General features: G+C 41.1%; 2 protein-coding genes across 2 annotated transcripts in view; both read left to right on the top strand.

Annotated features, from left to right (window-relative positions):
• The window catches only part of ALDH1A3 (aldehyde dehydrogenase 1 family member A3), a 37,546-nt gene extending 33,118 nt beyond the window's left edge, over window positions 1-4,428 (top strand). Inside the window, exons 10-13 of the mRNA XM_063314485.1 lie at window positions 64-228; window positions 535-692; window positions 1,070-1,144; window positions 3,037-4,428. Coding sequence (XP_063170555.1) covers window positions 64-228; window positions 535-692; window positions 1,070-1,144; window positions 3,037-3,109 — 471 coding nt within the window. The 3' untranslated portion in view covers window positions 3,110-4,428. The remainder of the gene's footprint in view (window positions 1-63; window positions 229-534; window positions 693-1,069; window positions 1,145-3,036) is intronic.
• Window positions 4,429-19,872: 15,444 nt separating this feature from the next.
• LRRK1 (leucine rich repeat kinase 1) overlaps window positions 19,873-25,722 on the top strand; it is a 68,177-nt gene continuing 62,327 nt past the window's right edge. The window contains exon 1 of the mRNA XM_063314289.1: window positions 19,873-20,033. Within this exon, the coding sequence (XP_063170359.1) occupies window positions 19,967-20,033 (67 nt within the window). The 5' untranslated portion in view covers window positions 19,873-19,966. The remainder of the gene's footprint in view (window positions 20,034-25,722) is intronic.

Raw genomic sequence — 25,722 nt, 5'->3', positions numbered from 1 at the left:
ACTAGTATCCATCCATTTCTAGTACCTGTAAGAACAGTGCAACTTCCATTTTTATTTTGATAGATTGATCAGCAGCAGTTTGACAAGATCTTGGACCTGATCGAAAGCGGGAAGAAAGAAGGTGCCAAGCTAGAGTGTGGTGGCTTAGCGATGGGGGATTGTGGCCTGTTCATCAAACCAACCATTTTTTCAGAGGTTACAGACAATATGCGAATTGCCAAAGAGGAGGTATGATAGACATATATTTGGGGTGGTTAACAAAGAACTGATTTTTCTTCATAATCATGTAAATTCACACTTTAAAAAACAAAGAGGCACGTGGATTAAAGTAATACGTCAAGTGTCCCTCACCTGGTGCTGTCCAAAATGTATTGGGACTTCAGTTGACAGAATAATGGCTTGCTACAACACAACTGAAGGTCACCAGATGGGAAAGCTATACTAATGTGATTGCTGAATATCCAGTGTAAAAGGCAGTTGCTTATGTAACTCAATTTATTGATTGTCTGATGGCCCTGATTTTAATGTCAACAGATTTTTGGACCTGTGCAGCCCATAACAAAGTTTAAAAGCCTAGAAGAAGTCATACAGAGAGCCAATAATACAGAATATGGACTCACAGCAGCAGTGTTTACAAAGAACTTAGACAGAGCCTTGACATTAGCATCAGCACTACAATCTGGCACTGTCTGGTGAGATTTTTTTTTTCTTTACTGCAGAAAGTAGCTTCATTAAGTAATTACACTTTAATCTTCAGCTTGCAGGTATCATACACAAAATATAGGAATGTGTCCTCTCCTCCATATCTTCTGAAATTAGAGTGCATTAAGGTATTTTTCCTTGCCTAGTTAATGCATGGAGCTACTTGGAAAGGGGAAGGGAATTGCACGTCGGGTTAACGCATCATGCTAAGTCATAATGTAGCTTGTTTGGCTGTGTCTTAGTATGTTGTCAGTTAGGGTTCCTTCAACAAAACATAGTTAAGCACACCAAGGTGTAGCATAAAGTCCACGTTCTACGCATACAGTATAGCAGTATTATTAATCTGTCTGCTTTCCTACCTTCACAGGATCAATTGCTACAACTCCTTCTTTGCACAAGCTCCCTTCGGTGGTTTTAAAATGTCAGGAAATGGCAGAGAACTGTAAGTTCTGTTTCTTTTTTGAAAAAGAAAAAAAAGCTGGGGAGTGGCAGGAACAAGAATCTAATTTTCCTTTGTGTTGGCTTAGAGTTTATTGCTTCCTAGCTTCCTTCCTCCTGGACTTCAGATGTTCCTTATTCTCATGTGCCCAGTGACCTTGAAATTTGGATGAGACTTTTATATGCAGATCTTCCCATAGAATACAAACTATTTCTCATTAAACCTGCACTTAGGCCATAACCCTATGATTCTTGGGGAGGCATTTTTATCTTTATTCCACCCTTCATTTTACCAAGATGATATACACAAAAATAACTCATAATATAGTTTGAGAGCCAGTTTGGTGTAGTGGTGAAGTCATCAGGCTAGAAACTGGGAGACCCTGAGTTCTAATCTCACCTTAGGCACAAAGCCAGCTGGATGACCTTGGGCCAGTCCCTCTCTCTCAGCCCTAGGAAGGAGGCAATGGCAAACCACTTCCAAAACCTTGCCAAGAAAACTGCAGGGACTTGTCCAGGCAGTTGCCAGGAGTCAAGACTGACTTGAAGGCTCGCTCTCATGATAGTTTACAGCAATAAAGGCAGGAAATAAACAGCTCATATTATCCAACAAAATAAATTGGTTTAAAATATCCAGACGAAGAAATAAGGTTTTAATCTGCTGTTCTCCAAATGGGCACTAGCAAACAGAAAACTCTCTTCCTTGTCGCCATATAATGTACCAGCAGAACTTGGAGAAGAAGTTGTTAAAGCAACTGCCCCAATCTGGACCTCTCCAGATGTCTGGACTTGGGTTGTTGGAATTCCCCAGTGAGCATAACCATTGCTGAGAATTCTGGGAGCTGACATCCACACATCTGGGGAACATCAGGGGTGGGAAAAGCAAGGTGAAGCAAGTTGATTTAGTGAGGCACATCTTCGCATAGTTGGGCTCCAAGGCATGTAGGATTTTTAAAGGTAAATATTATCCTTTGAGCTGGATGCACAAGCCAAGATTTTTATAATTACTTCCTACTCCCTACAAATCTAAATATAATTAGAATATTCAATACAGATAGTCCTCGACTTATGACCACAATAGGGACTGGAAAATTCATCATTAAGCAGTGCGGTCGTTAAGCCAAGGCATCACGTGATCACACCCGATTTTATGACATTTTTTGTGGCAGTTGTTAAGTGAATCATGTGGTTCCTCATTGATTTTGCTTGTCAGAAGCCAGCTGGGAAGGTTGCAAATGGTGAACACGTGAACGCTGCAACCATCGTAAATCCAGTTGCCAAGTGCCCGAATTTTGATCACATGACCATGGGGACGCTGCAATGGTCGTAAGTGCAAAGACTGTTCATAAGTAACTTTTCCAGCACTGTTATAACTTTGAACGGTTGCTAAACGAATAGCCGTAAGTCGAGAACTACCTGTAATTGTTGTTAGCCAAAAGGAGCCTTCTAGAGAATGCTGCTGAAGATGTACATTAGTGCATAAGCCTTCATGTATCATATGGACATGCATTTCAAAGTCACAGAATTCACCTTTGTGATTCAGTCCTGAGCTCTAATTATAATGTTCTGGGACCAAAAGCCTGACACGTAGATTGATTTTTAAGAACGCAACCATTATTTGACACTCAGGTTTTCTAAAGACAAAGGAAGACTGAAATATGACTGAAATATGACACCAAGATAGTTTATTTTCATCTTTGGCTCTGAAGGATGGCCATCCAAGGTCCATCTGCCTTTTTATGTCACGTCTGGAAAGCTTACAATCTTGTAATCATGAGTGACATTTAATCTTAGTGCATTAAATGGGCATGGGGAGGGAGGGAAGTAAATATAGAGTGGCTCCCTGGCACACAGAAGTACCTGAATCTTAAACTCAAACCTTTTGTTCTTCTGCAGGGGGGAATACGCTCTCTCAGAATACACAGAAGTGAAGACAGTCACCATTAAACTGTCCCAGAAGACGCATTGAGCAATGAACACAAGGAGGCTAAAAACTCTGACACTCTGAATGTTGACGTGTAATGCAGATTGAGGGGCATGTGCTAAAATTGGAAGGGGAAATTGCTGACTTTCCTTTCTCTAAAAAGGAAACCAAGCGATCTCTTTTTAGAGGGTTTTCTTGAGCTGCTCCTTCCAACTCAAAAATAATTAACTGGTTTTGTAAAACAGACTTGGTCCTATCAGCTGGAAGGATCTTTTCTCCAATCTGGTGTCTTCCAGATGGGTTAGGATGTGATTTCCCATAAATCCTAGTCTTTTGCCATGGTGCTAGGAACTCTGGGAGCTGAAGTCTAAAACATCTGGAAGGAACAGTTGGGGAAAGATGAAGAATGAAAGAAAAGCATGGAAGTATTTTCAAGTAGCCAGACTCCAGCCAACCCAAAGAGATACCCAGGTTTGGGAAGAGATTTCCAGGTGGAGCCCTGATGTCATTCAATATCTTCGTACTTGTTCACTTAAGACTATTTTCCAAATCCCTAAAAATGGGGGCCTTCAGAAAATATTTTAATCAGGTGCTGAAGGCTAGATGGCAGGCAGCTTCTACTCGCAACATTTTTTTCCTCTCCCTTAGTCCTTGCCCACACTACTTAGAGTAAGCATTTTTGCAACTCAGCAAACAGGCTCCATTTTGGGGTTTTCAGGCAAATATTTTACCATTGGCAAATGTTAAAGTGATTTTGACACATTCCACAAACATGAAAAAGGAAGGAGCCCAGATGCCCTTGTGAGTTTCTTGTCCATTAATTTCTCCCAAGCACTTGCACAGACATTTTCCCCTCCGGATGGTGAACAAGAGGGGAAATAAGACAGCTACAATAATTGCCTCTTTCTTGTGCATTTAATGACCACTGTCCACAGTGCAATCTGGAATATTTGGTTTATTTTTTATAGACTCACTTTTTAAAATGAATATATTCCCTGTTGTGATTTCAAGCTTTTTCAATGTCTTGTAATTACTGACGGTAACCAGATTTTATTATGGTTTTGTACACACTGAATTTTTTTTACTTTGGAAATTAAAATCTTAGGCACTAATTGTAAAGTACAACCCTGTAGAGTCTTTATATTATTTCATTGCATGTTAGTGCTGTTTTTTTGGTATGAAGTATTATCATTAAATGTTTAAATATAAATATATAAATATATATAATATATTTATAAATTAGAATGCAATTAATCTAATGTATTTTTATTGCTGATTGTACATGGAAATAATTTGCCTATTTTAAAAGTTATCTCTTGTAATAGTAGCACGACAGTTAATAAAATATTATAATTTTTATGATCTGGCTTGCTCGTGCCCATGGGGAGATTCCATATATTGCAAAACAGAACTTTTTTTAAAAAGAAATCTATTGAATTTTTTTAAAACAATAATAAAAGACAATACAAACTAAACTCAGAAAGGAAAAGAAAAATAGTGCAAGAGAAAAGAAAAGGAGAAAGAGGAAAAAATAAGAAAGAAGAAATATTTAAAGAAGTGACTTCTGATCTTCATCCCAACAAGTACAAACAAACTTAGTAATTCTTTACCTCCTATAAGGTTACGTGTAAGTATTTCTTTTCTCGTTGTTGTTTATTTGTTTAGTCGCTTCCGACTCTTTGTGACTTCATGGACCAGCCCACGCCAGAGCTTCCTGTCGGTCGTCGCCACCCCCAGCTCCCACAGGGACGAGTCCGTCGCCTCTAGAATATCATCCATCCACCTTGCCCTTGGTCGGCCCCTCTTCCTTTTGCCTTCCACTCTCCCTAGCATCAGCATCTCCTCCAGAGTTCTTTTCTCTTTTCTTATAACCCATCCCTTATCCATACACAAATCCATAAATCATTAACATTTCAGTCCTGGTATTAGCAAAAAGTCCGTAAGTGTTCCCAGAATTTTATAGAAGTATGTCTTAGTTTAACCTTGGTCAAACAAACCAACTTTATATACTTTCCTTTTGCTTTTAGCAATCTTAATGTTTAATTCATTCAGATGTTGTTGTAGTATTTGGTTTCTTCAGTTTTTCTTTTTCCCATCTTCTTTGAGTCTTTAGCAAACCTCTTTTGTAAACTTGAGGTAGACTAAACAATTTAGATCCCATTAAGATGCCGTTTATTTATATAATTATTTCCAAAATCTTATAGCAGAAAATCCTAATATTGCAAATGTGCCTGGTGCCTTAATTTGTTTATATAACTTTCTTGGATTAAAGTCTTGTTTAGCTTTTTGCCATTTGTTTCAAATTCTTTACATTCTTTAACTTATAGCTAATTTTTCTTTATTCTGGAATGAAGGTAACTCACCAGGTGGCTTTTCAAACTTGTTGTTTTGAAAGTCTCTGATAACCTTAAGAGAGTGAAATAAGTAATTTCCAAAAGTTATTAGAAAGTGAGGTTAGCAAATCCAGTGTCCTTTAAAAGGCACTGCCATGGTTGTGAGCATGGGAGGGAGTTTCCTTCAACTCCCAATGCTCAAACCTGTGGGAAACTGCTATCCTGCAGTCTCCTTGCAAGAAGCAGCTGTCTGGAGCACAAATGGGCAATCTCCCATCCTCTCCTTATCTGGAGAGGTTCTGTGGGACCGGTCTACTCACTGGTCCTTTGGTCACGGCCACAACATTGTCTCCTCTCATTCAGAGACATGCTAGTTTGCCATTCCTCACCCAGAAATCCACTGCAAAACATGAGTAGAATTTAATTCTGGTTTTAGCTAAAGAAACCTTGGAAATGAAATCTTCAGCAATGCTAATATGAATGGACTGATTTACATCTCCTGGGACTAACAGGAAGATTACTGTTGTAATTCCAAAACATGCATTTTGGATCCCACTCTTGACTCATGTATGAAAATGTGTTTTAAATATCACCATGTTGCTGGATAAAGTGTTTAAAAAAGTAAGACTCCTCCCAAATTATTATTAAAAGATTCTCCTTCCCTCCCAAGCTATACGCTACCATTTCTGGTTTTTAAGTATTGTGACAGCAAATTTTGAATCCGAAGAACCAAAATAGTCTCTGAATGTGGGCATGGAAGTGGCCCAGGAGCTCATGGCAACTGTGGCTTGTCTATAGTCATTGAGGGCCTGGTTCATAGTGGTAGTCACACATTAGATCTATTTGTTTGTTTGTCTTGGGGGATTGGTGACATGATCTGCATATGGGGGACATTAAAAATCAATCCCTTGTCATGGTCACTCTCTGTTATTCGTAGCCATTCCCTACTACAGGAAGATAGGACTTATTTGATCAATCTACTCAGGTGCTCAATAGACCATTTCAAGTTCCAGAGGGATGATGTAACAGGCTGTGAGAATAACCTTGAGGAACATGAGAAAGAGTTACAACCAAGCCAATGGTCAGATAAGAAAAACTTGAGTCCAAAGCAGAAATGTAATTTGAGAAAACGTCTAAGACTTGACCCTCCCTAGTTCTCTTTAAGATAAAGGCAGGGAGTGGGGAGACACATTCAGACTTGCAAGATTCTGTTACTGCAACCCTATAATAAAAGTAATATTAGCTTTCATAACTATGGTGTCCTAGTCTGGTCTTCCTCTAAGGGCTGATATCAATCTTGCAAGTCTCAATGTGCCTGTGTTGAGTGAGTGGTCATATAAATTAATAGAAAAAAAGAAAAAGACATTCGGTAATGAAGTGAAGGGTGTTACACAAATAGAGACATGGAAGGAAAGTTCCAACAACTACTGGTAATAACAATTTGGTTTATTAGATTTCTATCTCAGCTTACCTCCAGGAACTCAAGGTAGCTAACATCCAAGCATCCCATCATTTCATCTATTCAGAAATCCTCTGAGACATGCTGGGTAAATGTGACTCACCCACCATCATCCAGCAAACTTCTCTGTCGTCTTGGCCCTTGCTTAATACTGGGTTCTTCAACTGTGGATCACAATTCCCTGGGGAAGAAGGGAGGTGTCTTTTTTTGTTGTAAAAGCTGATCCACCTCGTGTAGGCAAAGTAGGACAGCTGTCAAAACTCATGCTTGGTTGGCCTGGTATCGGGAAAGTCCCATGAATTCTTTTGACATGTTAGTGGGTTGCAGCATTTGCAAAGTTTGAGAAGTGCAACACCATTCTGGCTGTTCTGGTCACACACTTAATGATGCAGGTTCTGCTTCTATGCTCCTAAGATGAATCCAAGACCTTTTCAAACCTCTCAGCATGAGGTCAGTGATGTGGATACTAGGGGCTTCAGCATGAACTTAGTTGGTGAGGCAGGGGGGCAGCCCAGCTTGATCCCTTGTATGTTTTAAGAATCCACAAAGAGAACTTGACATTTCAGTTGTTATGCAGTTGCCAAGTTGATGATCACTCAAGGATATTTCCAAAGCCCCAGCCTACATTTTCCTCGGGCAACCATCCACAGCAGAACATCTGTTAGCTGTCAAGAGCAGCAATGTGGTAAATGACTTAATGCTGGAAGAAATGAACTGCAATGGCACATTTGATTTGCCTCACAATAAATCCTGCACTTAGTTGTAATGATCTCCACTCTTCCCACTTCTCTTGCTTTGATTGCACACAATGCATTACAAATAAGAAAAAGATTGATTCATGTTGACTGAAAGGTTTTTAACTGATTTACATTGGCACAACATATTAAAAATTTCCCTGCCAGTGAATAAACTTATTTTTTTCTAGAGTGTCCTCACATAAGGTCTGCAAAGTCTCTGACATCCAATATTTTCTTTAACTTATATTTACAAATTGCTTTACTTCCACAGTAGTAACACCATCCCAGTTTTGAAAAGTTGCTTACCACCTTCATCCTTTCATTTTACAACATTAGTGCTTGTTTAACTTGTTTAACCTCCAAATACATTGATCTTTTTGAAACTATGTGTAGGCTTTGGATTGTCTATATCACAGAAATTCATGGGATAATTAAAGAGCTTCATTGATTTACTGTTCAGCATCTCTAAATCAGAAATGTCTAATTGTTCTCTGCCACCTTGATCTTCAGTGATCTTCCATGGTTTCCTATATGGTTTGGTGCTGAGTGACTTACAGGACCATTTTCTCTATGTAGAAGCAACAACTAACTTGTCTATTGCACCCCTGCCATTGCCATGTCTTCATGGGGTCCCAGATTGGGAAGGGAAGAGGCAAGAGCCCAACTTTTTTTGCATTGCATCCCCCATATTATAAAAGAGCTTCCTTCTGGAAATTAGATTAGCACCTTCATTGCTGGCCATCTGGAAGTTACTGAAGTCAGAATTGTTCTGGAGGTCTTTTGGAAAATGGATGGTCACCACTGCACCATTGCATTATGGTCAGTTTGTGCTGTTAATGGTTTCTGGGTTAGGGTTCTTAGTTTTTTTATGATGTAAACAACCGGGAGTCCTTTTTTCAGCCTGATGGTTTATAGACATAATTAATGAATAAGTAGGCCATGTGGGCCGTGCACCAAGAAACTTTTGTAGCCCAACTCAGAAGTCACATAAAGAAAAATGGTATTACTGAAGTATTTTTTCAATCTGTTCAATCATGTCTGATTCTTGAAGACTGCCTGGACAAGTCCCTGCAGTTTTCAGAAGTGGTTTGCCATTGCCTTCTTCTTAGGGCTGAAAGAGACTGACTGGTCCAGGGTCACCCAGCTGGCTTTGTGCCCAAGATGGGACTAGAACTCATGGTCTCCCAGTTTCTAGCCTGATGCCCTAACCACTACACCAAACTGGCTCTCATACTGAAGTATTACTTAGGCTAATTGATGTGGGCTTCAGCCTTGAGCAGGAGATTTGATGAAAAACCTTATAGTCCCACTTCTGGACCATACTGGTAACGTTATCATTTTTCCACTGATCTTGACTATGTTAAATAAATCTAGCAAATTGACCACGCCCTATGCATTCCATGTGTCATCACGTATTTTTGGTCAAATGTGGGTGACCTAGTGAAATAGCAGTTCCCACGGGGAAATGAATTCTTCCCTGGGTGGGGAAACCACACATTCCACATTCTCCACACCGATCCTTACATTTTAAAGGAGTGCGGTGGGGGGGGGGGCTGACCCTGCCCTGTGGATACCCCCGGGGCTACCCGACTCTGGAAGTTCTCCCGCCGGGTAGGCTCTTTGAGGAGCAAAAGGGGGCACTCAAGTTTGGAGAAATAAAAGCAGAACGAAGGAGTCCTCCATCATCATCGGGAGGGAGGGAGGGAAGGAAGGAAGGAAGGAGACAGAGCGTGGATGCCAAGAAATTCGGAAATGATGCCTCGGTTCAAGAGAGTGGATGGGATGGCGAAAAGGAAGGGACGGAGCGCGCTTGCGGGAAAGCCTGGCCGGCGGGCGCGCTCAGGCTCCTCTTCCGACCCAGCCGGGTTCGCCGCCCGGGCTCGCCTTCCGCTGAACTTCCAGGAGCTGCAGCGCCCATCCCCGCGACGCGCCGCCCTCGAAGCCGGAGGAGGCGGCAGCTCAGCCCCGCCTCGGCGAGCCGGAAGACCCCTCCCCCGGCCAGGCAATCGAGGAAGTGGCGGGGCTGCTTCGGCGGGGAAGCCGAGCGGCGCCGCCTCCTCCGGGTTTCCCCAGCGCGCAGGCAGGGACGGGCGTCCTGCTGGTGGGCGCCCCGCGCGATCGCCCTTCCGCGCCCCCCGCTTCGCTCCCTTCAAAGCCCCAAGGCGCCGAGGACGGGGCGGCGACGAGGCTCCGCGCAAGCCGGCACGGATGGAGGGCGCGGGGAGCGAGGCCCCGGTAAGTGCGCGCAGGGCGGAAGCCAAGCTGTGCGGTCAGCGCGGTCGGTCACGATTATTGACGATTGTGATCGCTGGAGCCGTCTGTGGTTTGGATCGGAGGAGGAGCTGAGCGCGGTTCTCCAGACTGGGAGGAAGGAAGAAGCGCGAACCCTCCAGATTCGCCGGACTCCAGCGTGCCTTGACCCTCACTGGAGTCCCGCGCATCTGGGCGAGGCTGGCGGGACCGGCGGCTGGTTTGCCCGTTGCCAGAAGCTGCAGCGAGGCTTGACCTCTCCGCTGCCGTCCAGCCACACTGGCTTCTGGCAAGAGAGGCTGGGCGCTGCGAACATCCAGACGACCACCCGATGCAGCGAAGAGCCAGATTTCTGTATCTGCTGCCGTCGCGTGCTCGTCCGGATCTTCCTAAGTCGGCCTCGCGTGCCCTGAGGCAGGTGAAGTGAAGTCGGTCCTGTTCTTCCGCCTTACCCGGAGGTTGGAACTTCCACTTTCTCTTCCTTTCCACCTTGTTCCTTCGCTTCCACGACTCTCCGTTTTACCAGCTGTAACTGGCAGGTAACGTCTGGGTGTAACACTTCTTAACCATTCGCCCAAAAGCAACGTGCTGATTGACAGCCAGTCTTGTAATTGGAAAGTTGCATAAGGCGGAATTGGACCTGTTTGGAAGTGCCCAGCTTGTGGGAAAGCTACAGTAATTCTGTTTTTTTCTAGGATATCAGGCATACTGGTGGTGACACTTGTAAATCATGCAGACAAAGCGCTTCTTTTCATCTTTTTGATTTTCCAGTCAAGAAAACTTTTGGATTTGCAGAGTTGCATGCTGAATTGCTTTTTTTAAAGAGACAGGGCAGGAAGAAGTTACAATCTTTTCAGAATGGCTTTGGGAATTTTTCAAAAATGGGGCAGAACTTCAGGAAATCTTTTTGAGCCTTTGGTGAACAAAGTAAGAAATCCTAGGTTCAGTGGAGGCTTCTGGTTAATGGTTAAAAGTTCTGGTTAACCCCATAATGTGTTGTGTCTGCTTTTTGCTTAGCTATGGCACCCATGTCTGGGCTGCAAAAATCCAAATGATCCACTAAACAGCAGCAAAGAGTTAGTCTTCTGGACCTCTTTGCTGCCATCTTGTTGTTAACCTGATTTTTGCAGCCCAAATATGGGTTCTACCTTAGTATATTGAATCAACCTGGCAGTGTAGTTTCATTAAATCAGAGTCAGAACATCATGGTTTATTGAGATGTCCAAGTAGCTCTGTTGAGTAAACTAGTGGTTTGAGTGGGATTTAGTAAGTCATTATGTTTCTAAACCTCATAGATTTCCTTAGGCCTACTCCAAGTATGATTAAGACCAACAATAGCTTCCAAATGTTCTTTGCAAACTGCATGTTTGTTTGCTGCCTCTCAAAGCTGGAAAAAAATACCTGTTCTCCAGAAATCTTGTTTCATTGCTTAAATATCCAGGGGTTCAGGATTTCCCAACAGATGTGAAACTGTAAAATATATTGCAAGCTGCTTCTTGATATGCTCCATTTCTTCGTTTAAGGGGCTATTTCAGGGATGGGTGAGTGTGTATTAAGCACACATCTGATTCTAAAATAGTACAGTTCAGGAAGTCATATTTTTGCATGTTCAAAAATAATTTGAAATATTGATGTTTTCTCTAGTTACCTTTACACATTTCCATTTCAACTAGTTGGCAAGGCAAATAATTGTTATCCCTCCTCTATGCAACATCTTGGTGTAAAATAATGTCTGCATTTTTAAGTGTCTTATTAGCCAGCATACTCTTGTATATTGTAGAACTGGCTCAGAACAAATGAAGCAATTCTTGCAAATTGGACTGCAGGAAAATATTGGTGGTGGTGGGTAGACTTTCTCCGAGGCAGATCATTTTAGGAAAATAAACCTCCCAAGAAATCCAGGTTGAATTCTGTAGAAGTTTGCTAGGGAAAAAAAAAAATCTTTCCTGCAGGATAAACAGATTCAGTGCTTTTGCTTTATGACTCTCATGAGGAAAGGATATTTTGTGCACAGTGAAAGAGTTCATCTTCCCATAAATTGGTAAACCCATTTCTGCGCTATTCCTTTTAAGAGAAAATTTAGGTTGTGAGTATTAAGAAAAGTCAGACCAGTGAGAAAGAGGGAGACACCGGCATGGACATTTTGGAGGAACTGAGTTTTGTAGAAGTACAATTTTTAAAAAAATGCAAAGTGAGCACAAAGTAAAAACAAAGCAATTTAACTCAAAAACAGTAAGTGTCGGCTGAGAAACAAAGGCACTGAGAAAAGGCTAGAGCAACATGGCTGGAAAGCAAGCTGGAATTTGCAACAGGAGCAATCCAGTTAGTTAGAGAAGGAAATGCTACGCGCTTTTGGTCCTCTAAACTTTGATCTTGACTGGTCAAGTTGGAAGCAAATTAGGTCTTTAGCTGCTGTCGAAGAATAAAAGTGTTTTTTTCTTCCAGATAGTTGAGACAATGATCTCTTTCATAATACCAACTATGACTGGTTTATTTACTTTTGTCCCCTTCTAACTCTGCCTTGCCTTCTGATCATGTTAAGTTGCATCCTTTATCAGGGCTGCAACTGGACTGTGAGAAAGATTGAACATTTGCCTGGAAATTCTGCCTTCTACTTCCAGGCTGTGTCTCCTGAGTCAGAGACGTTAAAGTTACTCGTGATTTAATGTATATGAGATAAAAAACGGGTGGATTTCTTATCAAGGGGTGTATGTTGGTTTGCTCACTGCTTTCTCAAACTTGGCATCACTTGATTGCTAAGATAGTAATTTAGCCTTCTGTAACCCTGCCAAACAGATCTTGGGGTTGGTAAAAACTCCTCTAAGCTAGGAATTATATGGGAAAAAGCCTGGATGAAACTACACCTGTAACTTGCATTTAACAAATTGATTCAAATTTGTTAAATGCAAATTTGTTAAATGCAAATTTGTTAAACAAATGGATAATTTAGTAAATTATTCAATAAACCAGAATGTCTGGCTTTGCCCAACCCAGAACCAAACAAATCACAGAGATGCGAGCCCAGGCACGATGTGGTTTTCTCTCTCAATCTTTGGCCTTTATTTTCAAAAAGGTGCTAATGAAAGAGGCCTACTGTATACATTTATTGCACTGAGTAAGAGTAACAACTAGATTATATATAAATAGAGGAATCTGTTGAAGTTATTTTTCAGTATTGTAATATTGTAACCTGAACCCATAAGCACGTGACCACTAATTCACCAAACGTCTTTAGTCACTCCAGTCTTGGAGTTTAACAGCAGCAGACTTTGTGGCTTTAATATTGCAGCTGCATTTTCTCAAATCCTCTTTTGCTTAATAAAGATACAGGTTTGTGTTACTGGTTGCTCTTAATAAACGTAGCGTCCAAAGTTGAATTGTTTTTCTATGGATTGATTCAGTTTGTTATGCTTTAATCATGTATTGACCTGGGTGGAGAATCCTGGTGGAATTCAGGAACAGGCTAACAGGGAATGTGGTGGCCTGGAAGCTTTGCGTATTTCTAGGTATGTAGATATATCTAGATCTTCTGCCCTAGCAATTGAGAAGTAGCATAGCTTTTCCATCTCAGGAGCTCTCAGTCCAGTGATGATGATTTATTACATTTATATCCTGTCTTTTCTGTGACAGCTTAAGACTTTTATGGGGCTGACTCTTGATTTTATCAGTGAGGTAGGTTGGGCTGTGCAGGCATGAGAGGCCTAAAGTCACCCAGTAGTCAAGTGGGAACTTCAACCTGGCTCTTTCCACTCCCAGCCCAGAATGTTAAGTACTATGCTACTTTAATATGAAGCAACTTATATTCAGAAATATTATGTAAAGTTCAATATTATAGTCCTGAAAAATCAGGAGGAGTCTTGATTTTCAGACTCCTTTTCAGGCTACAGGTAGTCCTCAACTTATGACTGTTGGTTTAGCGACTGAAGATGCAATGATGCTGGAAAAAGTGACTTATGACCAGTCCTTGCACTTATGATTGTCGCAGCATCCCTGTGGTCACATGATCAAAATTCAGGCATTTGGCAACTGGCATGTATTTATGATGGTTGCAGTATCCTGGCATCACGTAATTGCCATTTGTGACCTTCCCAGCCAGCTTTCAACAAGCAAAGTCAGTGGGGGAAGCCAGATTTGCTTAATGACCATATCACTTAACAATGGCGATGATTTGCTTCACAGCCATGGCAAAAACAGCCATAAAATCAGGCATGACTCACTTAATGACCACCCCACTTAGTGTTGGAGGTTCTGGTCCCAATTGTGATCGTAAGTCGAGGACTACCTGCAACAAATTTTATTAAAAAGGCTTTTGTGAGCTATAGCAAAACATTTTAGTCTGAAAAGGTGCTACCAGACTCCTGATTTTTGGTCACCATAAATTCACATTCCTACTAACCTTGATGTGACAAACCTTTTCACCTCAAACCAGAAAAAGTAGGTTAACAAGGGATGGGTGGGTGCTGATGCCTCCTTTTTGAAAACCCTTAAGTTACCTTGTGATGGAGTTTGGGTCCACTCCTTTAGTAGCAGTTTGATAGACTTAAATGAAGCACTGGGGTTTTCTGCATTTTATTACTTTTCCAGGAAAAGCTTCCGTTACTTCAGTTCTGTGTGCTAATATTTTATCTGATAAAGTACTGGAACAGCAATAAAAGGAGATGGCAACCAGACCCGTAAATGGTCTGCTAAACAATGAAACAGAATTTTAAATTGTTAACAGGGAGGTGGAGCTGAAAGAATTCCAGTTTGACTCTCATTTGGGGTGGGTGATCAAAGCCCTGTCCCACTGGCAGGCTTCAGACTTCCTTCCCAATTGTCGGCATGGATTGTATTGTTTCCAGCCCAAATAATGTTGGAAAGAAACTACGTAAAGGGGCTTGGGACTCTGTCCGTTAGCAGAAAAACTCTGAAGATCAAGAAGAACTGGACCAAATTTGGGGAGGGGAGAGAAGCTGGCAAAAGAAAGATTGGGTTTGAACTGGGTCGCATCTAGCCAGAGAAAGTGGAGAAAAGCATTTCTCCCCAATTTCTCCATTGCTTCCCTAGGGCAGAGGCGTTGAGCAGTAGCTCAGAAAGTTGTTGACTGCTCCATTCTAAGCCTTCTCCTGTCCTCCCTCTGGTCATGTGAAGTAGGGGACAGCCTGCCCCCTATTCCCCAATATACACTTTCCCAGCAAGCAGAGATGGAACACAAGGAGAGAACAGAAACAGCCACTCAAATCCATCGTGTTACTTCATTACCTAGAATGTTATGTGTATGCAGTTTATTCAGACTCTTTTATTGGCCACTATCACAAGAGGGGTTAAAGAATATGGGAAGCCACACTTTGCATGCTTTCCCTACCTTGTTGGTGCAGTGCAATGGAACTGCAGCATGAAACTTAAAATTGGCTTAATCCGTGCCCAAAAAAGGGGAAAAAAATGAGAATCCCCATTGGGCTCAATGCCGTTGACAACTTCAAAGCTTTCCCATCTTTGTTTTAGGACAAAAATATGCCCAAATCATTTGCAACTCTCTTGTCTGAGCAGCTTGGCAGCCCCAAATATACTTTCCAGCCCCTGGGGAAGCAGGAATCCCCTTTGCTGTGCTGGGGCTTGGAGGGGGCTCTTCTCTTCTGCAACTTTTCAAAGACACAGGAAACAGCAGAATTCGTTTTTGAGCAGGGAGACCATTGTTACTTAAATTGCCCATAACTTGCATAGGTAAAAGGTTTAGTCTTCTGGGTTCTTAGTGTTCTCTGACCTTGATTGTTTTCTTGCAGATGTTTCATTACTAGACTAGGTAGCATGTCAGAGAACACCAAGTATCCAATAGTTCAACCCTGAACTACATATGTTTTCCACTCTTGGCTTGAATTTGTCTCCCACTCTCTTCATGCTGGTCACAGTAGAAAAGAGTATCAGAGGCTACAAGAATTTATGGCTGGCTACTAAGCCTCACCAATATCTGTGGATCTTTAGAGGTCTCCATCTTTTTCTTGTATTTTGGCAGTTTGCAGGACCTGTAAAGGCAGCAAAATGCATGTGAATTTCTATCAACGTGGGCAGATGCTAAAGATGGAGATACCCATCGTGCTAAAGGTGGTGGTGACCATGTTCTTCCACATCAGGCATTGGTCTCCATGCTCTACTCCAGTGCTAAGGAATGGAAATTTATTGTGGCTGACCTTTGCATGTACACAGTCTAGGCTCCTACACTTCCTCCCTGGGCCAACTGGGCCTTCCCACTTCCTGCCACACTTTCAGAGGGTTCTGTGGTGGTTTGGGAAGAGTGTCCAGACAGCTGCAGCTTGCTTCATTTCTGTGTAGCCTCTGCCTGGTTTCTTCATTTTCTCCTCTCTCTAATGCAAAGCACCACAGCACACACTGGCACTTTGGAAAAATGGAGTTGACCTAGGGCAGATGTCATGCTTGTGTTGTTCTGAATCACCAGCAGCTGCAAATACAAACACACACTGGTCGAATCCTCTTGGAAGTGGTGCTTATTTGTACAGACTGTTTACAGATTTTAGCCCAATAGAAGTCAAAGCTGGCTGTCACTTATTCCTTGATGAGCATCAAGATGTTCAGTAGGGCATTCCTATCAAATTACTTGTACATAGGACGACCAAAAATGCATCTGAGCAACTTACAACATGACCTGCATGTCATTTTCAAGGCAATATCTTCCATTTTGCTGCACAAATTAGGTCACTCTGGAGAAGATGCCCAGCTACATTTATTTCCTACACATTTTGGCCTGATTTACAGTAAAAGTAATTCCAAGATGGAGTTTTTCAAAGCTGTGAATGTGTAAACCTTGTTGGGCATCCTATTGAACAGCGTCTCTCATCTGGCACCCTCCAGATTTGCACATGTGAGTGTGTGTGCATGTATTTTATTACATTTTTAAATTGCCAGACAGCTACAGTTCTCTGGATGGATTGAAACAGCCATGTTATTTACACAGATAAACACTGGCAAAAATATTCATTAATATTTGATGACACTTGATAACATTTTCAGTAAAGCAGTATTCAGGATCTGCAATGGATTGCTAAGTACCTGGAAAAATAAAAAGCTTTTTATCTAGGAAGATCATAATGTGGGCGCCAACCAAGGCTTTCTGGGGACAGCGTTCGACAAAAAGCATGCCAGAACCAGAAAGGACTGTCCTCTTATTGCTAACTCTCATTGGCCATTTTGTTAGCTGAAGGGTTTGGGAAGTTCATGCCAAAGGTCTGGAGGGCACCAGGTTGGGGAAGCCTTGCTCCTTCCCCAAATCCAGGGGTGATGGCCAAGGGCCACATATCACATTGGGGAGGGGGGATTCTGGTGCAAAATGGATAAGTTCAGGACTTTCTGTTTTTTTCCCTTTGAACTGGGGGAGAGTTTAAAGGGGCTTCTTTGTTTTCTGAACTATAGTAATCCTATTTAAGGCTTGCATGACCAGTTTGTGACTGTTGTGCATCTCCAAATGGCAGGAAACTGCCATCAGTTTTAAGCTACTGTGGTTAGAAGTTGTTTGGGAGTTACTGAAAAATAGTTTGAGGGCTGCAGATTGCTCTCCCTGGCCAAAACCAAGAGAAAGAACTTAGTGAAATGGCATCCACCCCACTATAGTCTGCCAAGAAAATGTTGCAAAAGCAGCATCCTCTCAAAGGGTCAGACATGACTTAGTGCTTGCACAGGGGACCCTTCACCTTTCACCTACGGGGAATAACTTTGAGTTCTTTTAAGCTTGACATTTGAAGCATCTTGCCCTGCAAATGTTCATGGCCTGGCAAGGCTGCCTGAAGAACCAAGAGCTGCATACCCTTTGAGCCTCTGAGCAGTTGCTCTGCTGTCTGATGAAGTGTGCTGGCATTTGCATAATGGAAAGGGGAAGTGTAGGAGCTCAGTGGCAGTGGGAAATGCAGAAGCAGCACTCCCTAAGTGGATGGCAAACACTTCATATTTTTATTGGTTCTCTGCAAAAATAATTGCAGGCCACCTATTCAATCGATTCTTAGAGGTTTGCTTTTAAGATTGAAGGGCAGCTTTAGAAAAGATCCAGTCTTTCGTGACCCTTGGGCTTGAACAGGAATCATCCATGTAGTTTTCTCAGTGGTGTGGCAGAAGTGATTTGCCTTTGACTTATTTTGAAATACTTCTTGTTTCAGTGAACGCTAGGCTGTATGGATTTCCAAATTTTTTATTTATTTGTTGGCTTTCAAATATTTTATTGGCAAAGTATAAGAGCCAGAAGATACAGTAGGATGAAGTACAACCGAAAAATATAACGTTGCTAAGGTAATCAAACAAAGAATGTACAAAATAGTAATTAAATGAGTGGCATTTGAAGAAGCTAAAGATCTATCCATAAAGTATTAATACAGAACTGTGTTATGCATGTATGTATTCATTTAATTAATTAACACTTTTATATAGCCTCCCATCTCATTAAACGTGACTCTGGGCAGTGTACAACCAATAGTTAAAACAATATCGATTTTATTGTAAACCACCCAGAGTCCCCCATTGGGGGAGATGGGCGGTGATATAAATTTAATAAATAATAATAATATCACAACTATTAAAACATTTTAAAAAATAAATAAAAACAAGATAAATAAGATATTGAAAGCAAGATTGTGGGAGAACACCCATCTAAACACAATATAACCATCACGCAGGCTCCCCATGGGATCCCCAAGGTTGCTGGAAGAACCACATTTTCAGAGCCTTTAGGTGAGTTAGAGTAATGAGTATAGTTAAGAGAAAAAAGTGGATGTTCTATCAGTATTAAATACAGTTTCGGATGTTAATGTTACAAGCATTTTGATAATTTGACTTTTTCTTCAAAATTAACATGGTAAATGAAATGAAAAAATAAAGGAAGTGCATACATCAAGATATTTGTTTTATAATAAGGGTTTCGGTCTTAAGCTAAATTTAGTAAAGTCGCCATCGTGTTATTACTTGGTATGTATATATTTTTGTATACATATATGTATGAGTATGGAAAAATAAGGGAACAAAGCAAAACAAGTTTAGCGAATTTGAAACACTTTTTTTCAGATTTAAAACTGCCTAGCTGTTTTTGAGATTAGCTTACTCTGCTGGGTCCCAGGAAGACTGATGAATGCTCCCAGTTGTGAAAGTTCAGTGGCATCTTAAAATGTAAAAGAGATTATTCATTGCTTTTTTTAAAAAATAATTTTTAATTAAAATTAAATTCCAGTTTTGGAAGGAAGATGATATAGAAGCTCCAAATGAAATAGTCTTGGATTTTGAATTGATTGGCAAATCCTGGCTTCTCATGAATGAAAAATACAACATTTGAGAATTGATTTTTGATAATTAATTTCCAAACCCTTATCTGCAAAACTCTACTCTGGAGTTCTTGGTGCTCTCTGAGTTTGCTTGAGCTTGGTTGTTGACTTGCAGATGTTTCTACCATCTGCATGATATTACCTAGTGGGGTAATGAAACATCTGCAAGCCAACAACCAATCTCCAAGAACTCCACAGTTCAACCCTGAGCTACATATATTCTCTTCTATTAAAACTCTACTTTTTGAAATTTCATATGCAATAAATAAGAATATCCAGCCTAATTTATCCTGTTGTTTCCTTTCTACATCATAATTCTTAGCATATTTATTCTGATTTTTAACCCAAGGTCCTACAGGTTCCATGTGAGTTCACATACACTGGAAGTAAATATTTAAATTATTTCAGCAGCTATAGAGTATAAAACCCATACAGGAATACAGGAAAACCAAATAATTACAATGTATTAATATTAATACTGTACAGTAAAAATGATTTCCAGGAACAGAATCCATGGGGATAAAATAACTTAGAGAAAGTGTAGTATTAAATCCCATGCAACTGGAAAAATTAAACTAGGTTTGCATTTTTTAAAAATATTTCTTTAACTATCACTGTTACTATTTTCTGTTGATTTGTTTAATAAAGGAAATTTAATTTAGATTATTGTCTTTGTTTCTTTTTTTAAAACAGAGCCATTCTCTTCTGAGCTGTGATGAATAGCGTGGTGCTTTGAAGGTGGATATGCTAACCTGGCTTTGCAGACAATGTTTCAGATATTAGATGTGTTGGACTGTTGATGGCTTAAAACTTTCTGTCAAGAGCCCAGAATGTATTGGTGTGTCGGGAGACAGGAATCTGCAGAAAATGGCGAGAATACCACAGAGGAGCAAGAAGGTAACTGTGATACCAACATGCCTGTTTTTTTCTGTTTATCTATTGGTTTATGGAAGGTTTGGTCAAGTGGGTTGAATCCTTTCATGGACCAGTGTGAACAAGGATGGGGTAGATGGACGTGGATTTCCCTACCTGTGTTTTTCCCCACCATGCCAGTCTTCTTTCTCCAACTCAAGGGAGATACTTGTAGACTGTTTGTACAGCACACGCAACCAAGTGAGTTTAAGACCTAGCAGCTGCATTCACAAATGATACAAAGCTTGATTGCTGTTAATTATGTTTAGGTTTTTTTGGGGGGGAGGTGATTTAGCATACTGTGCCAACCCAACTCTTTTGGTTGTTTGTGGTGTGGTGGACTGCAGAAATTCAGCTCAAACTCTTCATAAATACATTGTAGGAACATCCAGAAGTGGCCTAAATCCTTCCATCCCATACTGGCAAAGATGTTAGTGGTTTCCTCAAAAAACATTCAGGGCTTTTTGAGAGCAAGGCAGTCTTGTTGTTAAGGAAAGTAGAACAGTTTCCTTGGGTAGCAGATTTGGATGTCAGGTTAGCAAACTGTCATTTACTTAATTCGTTATGATTGCTGCAGATGCAGAGAAGCATCTCTGGGGTTTTCTGTGCCATGTGCTAAGTAACTTGGCTGGTTGTGAGTTTTGTGTGTCATGTTTTAGGTAGGAAGGCAAACCACCAGTTGTTGGATCCCCTTAGGCTGTAAAATGTCTTGAGTCGGCCCTGCTCAGCAAAATATGAATTCAGTCATCATTGGATTGTCTTAGGAATGCTTGTAGGGATCTATTGATGGAGAGCTGGGAGAGCCATCTTGCCTGGTGAACAGTCTGGAAAGACTGTAGAGCTTCCCAAAGCTGAAGCTAGATCTGTCAGGCTGTGGGTTGTTTTTGGGGGGTGGGTGGGTGGGAACGGAGGCAAGGAACAAGGGAACAAGGTGGAAGTAGGAGTAGTTAAAGCAGAAGGTGGACATGTGTGGAGTAAAAACTTTTTTCTTATAACCCGATTTTCTCCTTTCTATTTTAATCAATGTTAAATCCATTCAGTGTAATTTTAACGTGTAGAAAATCAGCGGCACTGTGGATGGGGCTGTGGTCAGCACAAAAGGACTTTAGAAGGTGGCCTATTTGTGATTCTCAGGCCACAGGTCATGGTCCCATGCCTTCAATATACCACCCACACCCAGCTTTGCAGTTGTCTTTCACATTCATTCTCTCTGTGTTCATTGTAAAAGACATGAAACTTTGCATCTCGTCTGAGAGTTTAATGGAAGCAGGGTGTCATGCAATTGTGGCAGATTTTCTTGCATCTGCAGGAGTGATGATCCCACAAGGGAGTCATGAGCAAATGGTCCATCAGCTTCTAGTGTTACAATTTGGTCTGCTTCCTCTCTCCCAGTCCCCTTCCCTTTGTAGCCAACAATTCATTAGGAAGGGATATTTATCGACAAGGATGAGTGTTTGAGGCAGCTGCTCAAGTCTGGATTTTTGTGGAACCACAAAGAAACACTGATGTTTTATTCTGCCCTGTATTAGAGAAACTTTTCACAGGCATTTGGGCAGCTTCAGTATCAGTCCATGCATGGGTGAAATGTACGTATTTTATTTCTCTTTCTACTTTATTATAAATCTTTGTTTGTGTGTATGCAGTGCTTGGCATACTAGGTGGTTGATTACGTGCCATAAAATCAGTGTTCACTCTTAGCAAGAATATACATTCATACCACTTCTTTGCCACATGGAGTCGCTGTGAGAATCAATGTGCTGCAAGGGATCCCTACAAATTTAGCACCACAAAGCATGAGTTCTTCCTTCGATGCCTTGTTTGTCTAGCATGATTTATGTAGTGTGTGTGTGTGTGTTTTTTGTAGCCAGATCATGCTTCAGAAACCTTGGCCTGCCCTTTTAATTGAAGAATGTCAAGCACTGCCCTTTCAGTCTTATTCCTCCATTGGTTTGCTTGACTTCACCAAGTAGATGGGAGCATGATCAAAGAGCAGATCCTGTAGCTGGCATGACTCATTTAAAGAGATAAGCAAAGTCCTCAAGATCTGCCTGTCTTAGGAGGACTGTTTTCATGGTACACATTGTTTCATGAGGTAGTGGATTCTATTCTGTGAAAGTTCTTTATGCAAAGATTTAATGGCCGTATAGCTGATGTTTCAGTGGTTGATTTCTTCCGAAGAAAATTGGCTTCCAAGATATTGGAAGCTTCCAAGATATTTCTTCCAAGATATTGGCTTTGCTGGAAGGACAGCACCCCGCTATGGTTCCAGCTTACTGTGCAAGGAGTAAGGAAACTAATGAGAGAGAAAAGAAGGAATGAGATAGATTTGTTGCCTATTTGCGACCCCCAAGTTATTTAACATTTGGAGAATATGCAGTGACATCTGAACTGGAACAGGTTATTACAGAAAAATTGTAAGCCTCAGACCACAGTGGTTCAGTGTCACCCACCATTGCTTTTCAGCAAGGGAAATAGGGCATTACATTACTGTTAGGAAGTTATTTTGCAATAGCTGGGGGTGTTGACATTTGTTTAAGCCTACACTAAAGTAGCATGGAGACATTGTCTCAGTGGCCCCAAATGTGGTGTTACTTTACATATTCATGCCAAACAATTAGTAGATTAGCAAACACCTTGGTGCAAAAATACCTGGATAAAATTTAGCTCAAATATTCTGGATTGTGTGTTAAGATTTTCTGTGAAGATTGCACTATTTCAAGATTAAAAGATTAGAATGCTGCTTCAGAAAACTCCCAGAATTGACTGGGCCGGAACAAGATATAGTTTAATTTTCATATAATATCAATGACATTCCTGGGTTCATTTCAGTGTTTGTTTTTTTAATTTGAGTTGTTTCTTCCCTTCCCAGCTCCTTTACCATAACAAACTTGGATAAATTGTTAAATAATAACTAAGTCCATTCATTATTTCTTATTCTCTGTATAAGAGCAATAGAATTGCCCTGAATGTACAGATCTGCTTCTTGAATTTCTAAACTTCTCTTGTTGTTTGCTTAAAATTTAAGTCTCTAGTTCTGGTGTGCAGTCTGGGGATCCTCTTAGACTTAGGACTCCTGCTCGAAGAGCAAGTGGCAGCCGTGGCCAGGAGGGCCTTTGCACACCTTAGGGCTGTGCATCAGTTGCACCCGTTTCTGGGCTGGGGGGGCCTTCTCACAATCACTCATGCTCTTGTGACCTCCAGATTGGACTACTGCAATGTGTTTTATGTGGGGCTGCCCTTGAAGAGTATTCAAAAGCTTCAACTGGTGCAGAATGTGGTGGCACTGGCAGTTACTGGTGCCAGTCACTTGGCACATGTGACACCCCTCTGTGAGCTGCATTGCCTTCTGGTGTGCTCCTGGGTGCAATTCAAAGTGCTGGTTGTCACCTTTAAAGCCCTTCATGGCTTAGGACCAGGTTACTTATGTGACTGTCTCTCCCCAATTGTTTCTACCTGTCCTACCCAATCTGGGAGAAGGGCATGCTCCGGGTATCATCAGCTAGGGAGTGTCGGTTGGTGGGGCCCAGAAGGAGAGCCTTTTCTGCCATGGCATCGGCCCTTTGGAACACCCTTCCCCCTGAGATTAGATTAGCCCTGTCCCTGTTGGCCTTTTGTATGGCCTTGAAAATGTGGCTTTGTGCCCAAGCGTGGGGCCCTGGGCATGCATTAGAGCACGTATCCTGGTTGTATGGACTATAGGTTGGATTATGCCCAGCTGCTGTGTGTTTTTATTTTCATTGATTTTATACAGTGCATTTTGTGGTTTTTATCTGTTTTATTGTAAGCTGCAGAGTCATGTAAAAGTGGGCAGCTATATACATCAAATAAGTAAATAAGTCAGAAGGCGTTTGGTAGCCCTTTTTCTGAATAACGCACTTCATTAAGAGGCATAAGCTTTTGTGAGCCAGAGCTCATTTCTTCAGCTACATATAAGATACAGGCTTGGAGGATGTTTATTCAATAAAGGATCAGGTTATTAGTCCCTAAAAATAGCAAAAAATAATAAAAACAGGTGTGATAATTTTTGAGACAGTATCTGATGTCATCAGTTCCTGAATATAAGTAGACTTTCCAATGCCAGGAGATGGGAAGCTCCATGCAAAGCTCCCATGAAAATGAAGACATCTGATAAATTGTGCAACCTTGGCAAACTTAATATAGTTCATTGAGTTATATTATATAATACTGTAAAGAGGTTTTGGTCCTTCACTGAATTTCGCAATCAAATTAAATCTTTTCTACAACAACCTTGTGAAGTTAGTCAGTTTCATTTGAACTTTCCTTGCAGGAATCCATTCCACTTGCTGTGAAATGCAAGTTTCATTGTGTGGGAATGTTTTGAAGTTTTAACATTAGCCGAAAGTCAATATCTGCTGGTTCATTATCCATTAACTGAAAAGTCTGAAAGCTGGTCTTTTTTCTCACCCTGCACGCTTTCAAGTATGTTTAGCAGGCATTGTTATATCAGTTCTTAGTTGAGAGTACAACTCCAGTTCAGATGCAAAGGGGGCGCTGGTAATTGCTCCAGACAAAAACCTGATGAACGTTTCTATTTTGCATCTTACCGAAGAATTGAAAGACATTCCAGAAAGCTGTTTAACGAAATCCAAATGGAACATCCCAGATTCCTTCAGCCTCTCCTCAGGTCCTAATGCCCTCAGGTCCCCATATCATCTTTGTTCTTGTTCTCTAAATCTGTTCTAACTTGTCAGTACCCTTCTAGAAATGGGGGTGCCCAGAATCATACACAGTATTCCAGGTATGGTCTCTCCGGTGCAGAGTAGAGAGGAATAAGGGCTTCACACATCTATGATACAATGCATCTTCTGATGCAGCTCAGAACTGAGTTAGTTCTTCCAGCAGCTGGCTCAAACTGCTGGCTCATGTTCAGTTGGTTGTCAATGACCACACCCAAGTCCTTCTCCGATAAGATATTTCCAACCCCAAAATACCCAGTTTTGTATAGGTCCCCTATAATCTTCCACCCTAAATATAATACCCTACATTCAGGCCACTTTTTTGCCAGACAAATGAATCTTGGACTTTATAGACCCAGAGGATGAAATAATTCAAAGATCAGATCCAGCATGTTTTGAAACCAAGCTGACAAACAGCAGAGATGGTACAACAACAGATGATCTGATAGAGAATGTCTTGTCCTGTGATCTGTGGAGAGAGATTGCATGGTTCGAGCAACCAAAAAGTCTGCTGCAGCAAAATTCCAATTTCCAGTGATGCCAGTTGATTCCTGCTGGGGTGTCTCCCCCCACGTTTTTTTTTAAAATTGAAACAATCAGAACATCAGTCAAATATCAAGAAAGAAAATAACAAACAATAACAAGTGGAAAAAGCAAAAGCTCACAAAATAAAATACCTCCCCCCTAACATGAGTGTACAGAATATAGATGTCATCTTAAGAAGAAAATGGACATTTTAAGCCTGCTCATTTCTACCCAGAAAGACATTTGCATACATGTCTTTCTGGACATAGAATGGTTAATGCATTTCAGAACATGAGGAAATTTGAGTAGACTAATCCAGTCCTCAGTTGATTGGAGAACTGATGAGATTCTCAGATATCATTGTCAAGCCCCGTATATTTAGGCAAGATCAAGGAAGAAAGAATTAACATAGTCTTCTGTAAGATTCTCTATGGGAGTAAATACAAAATCTT

This window comes from Candoia aspera, chromosome 13 (genome assembly GCF_035149785.1).
Source record: "Candoia aspera isolate rCanAsp1 chromosome 13, rCanAsp1.hap2, whole genome shotgun sequence".
Taxonomy (NCBI): Eukaryota; Metazoa; Chordata; class Lepidosauria; order Squamata; family Boidae; genus Candoia; species Candoia aspera.
The sequence above is the reverse complement of the archived record's forward strand: the minus strand, read 5'-3'. Positions and strand labels throughout refer to the sequence as shown.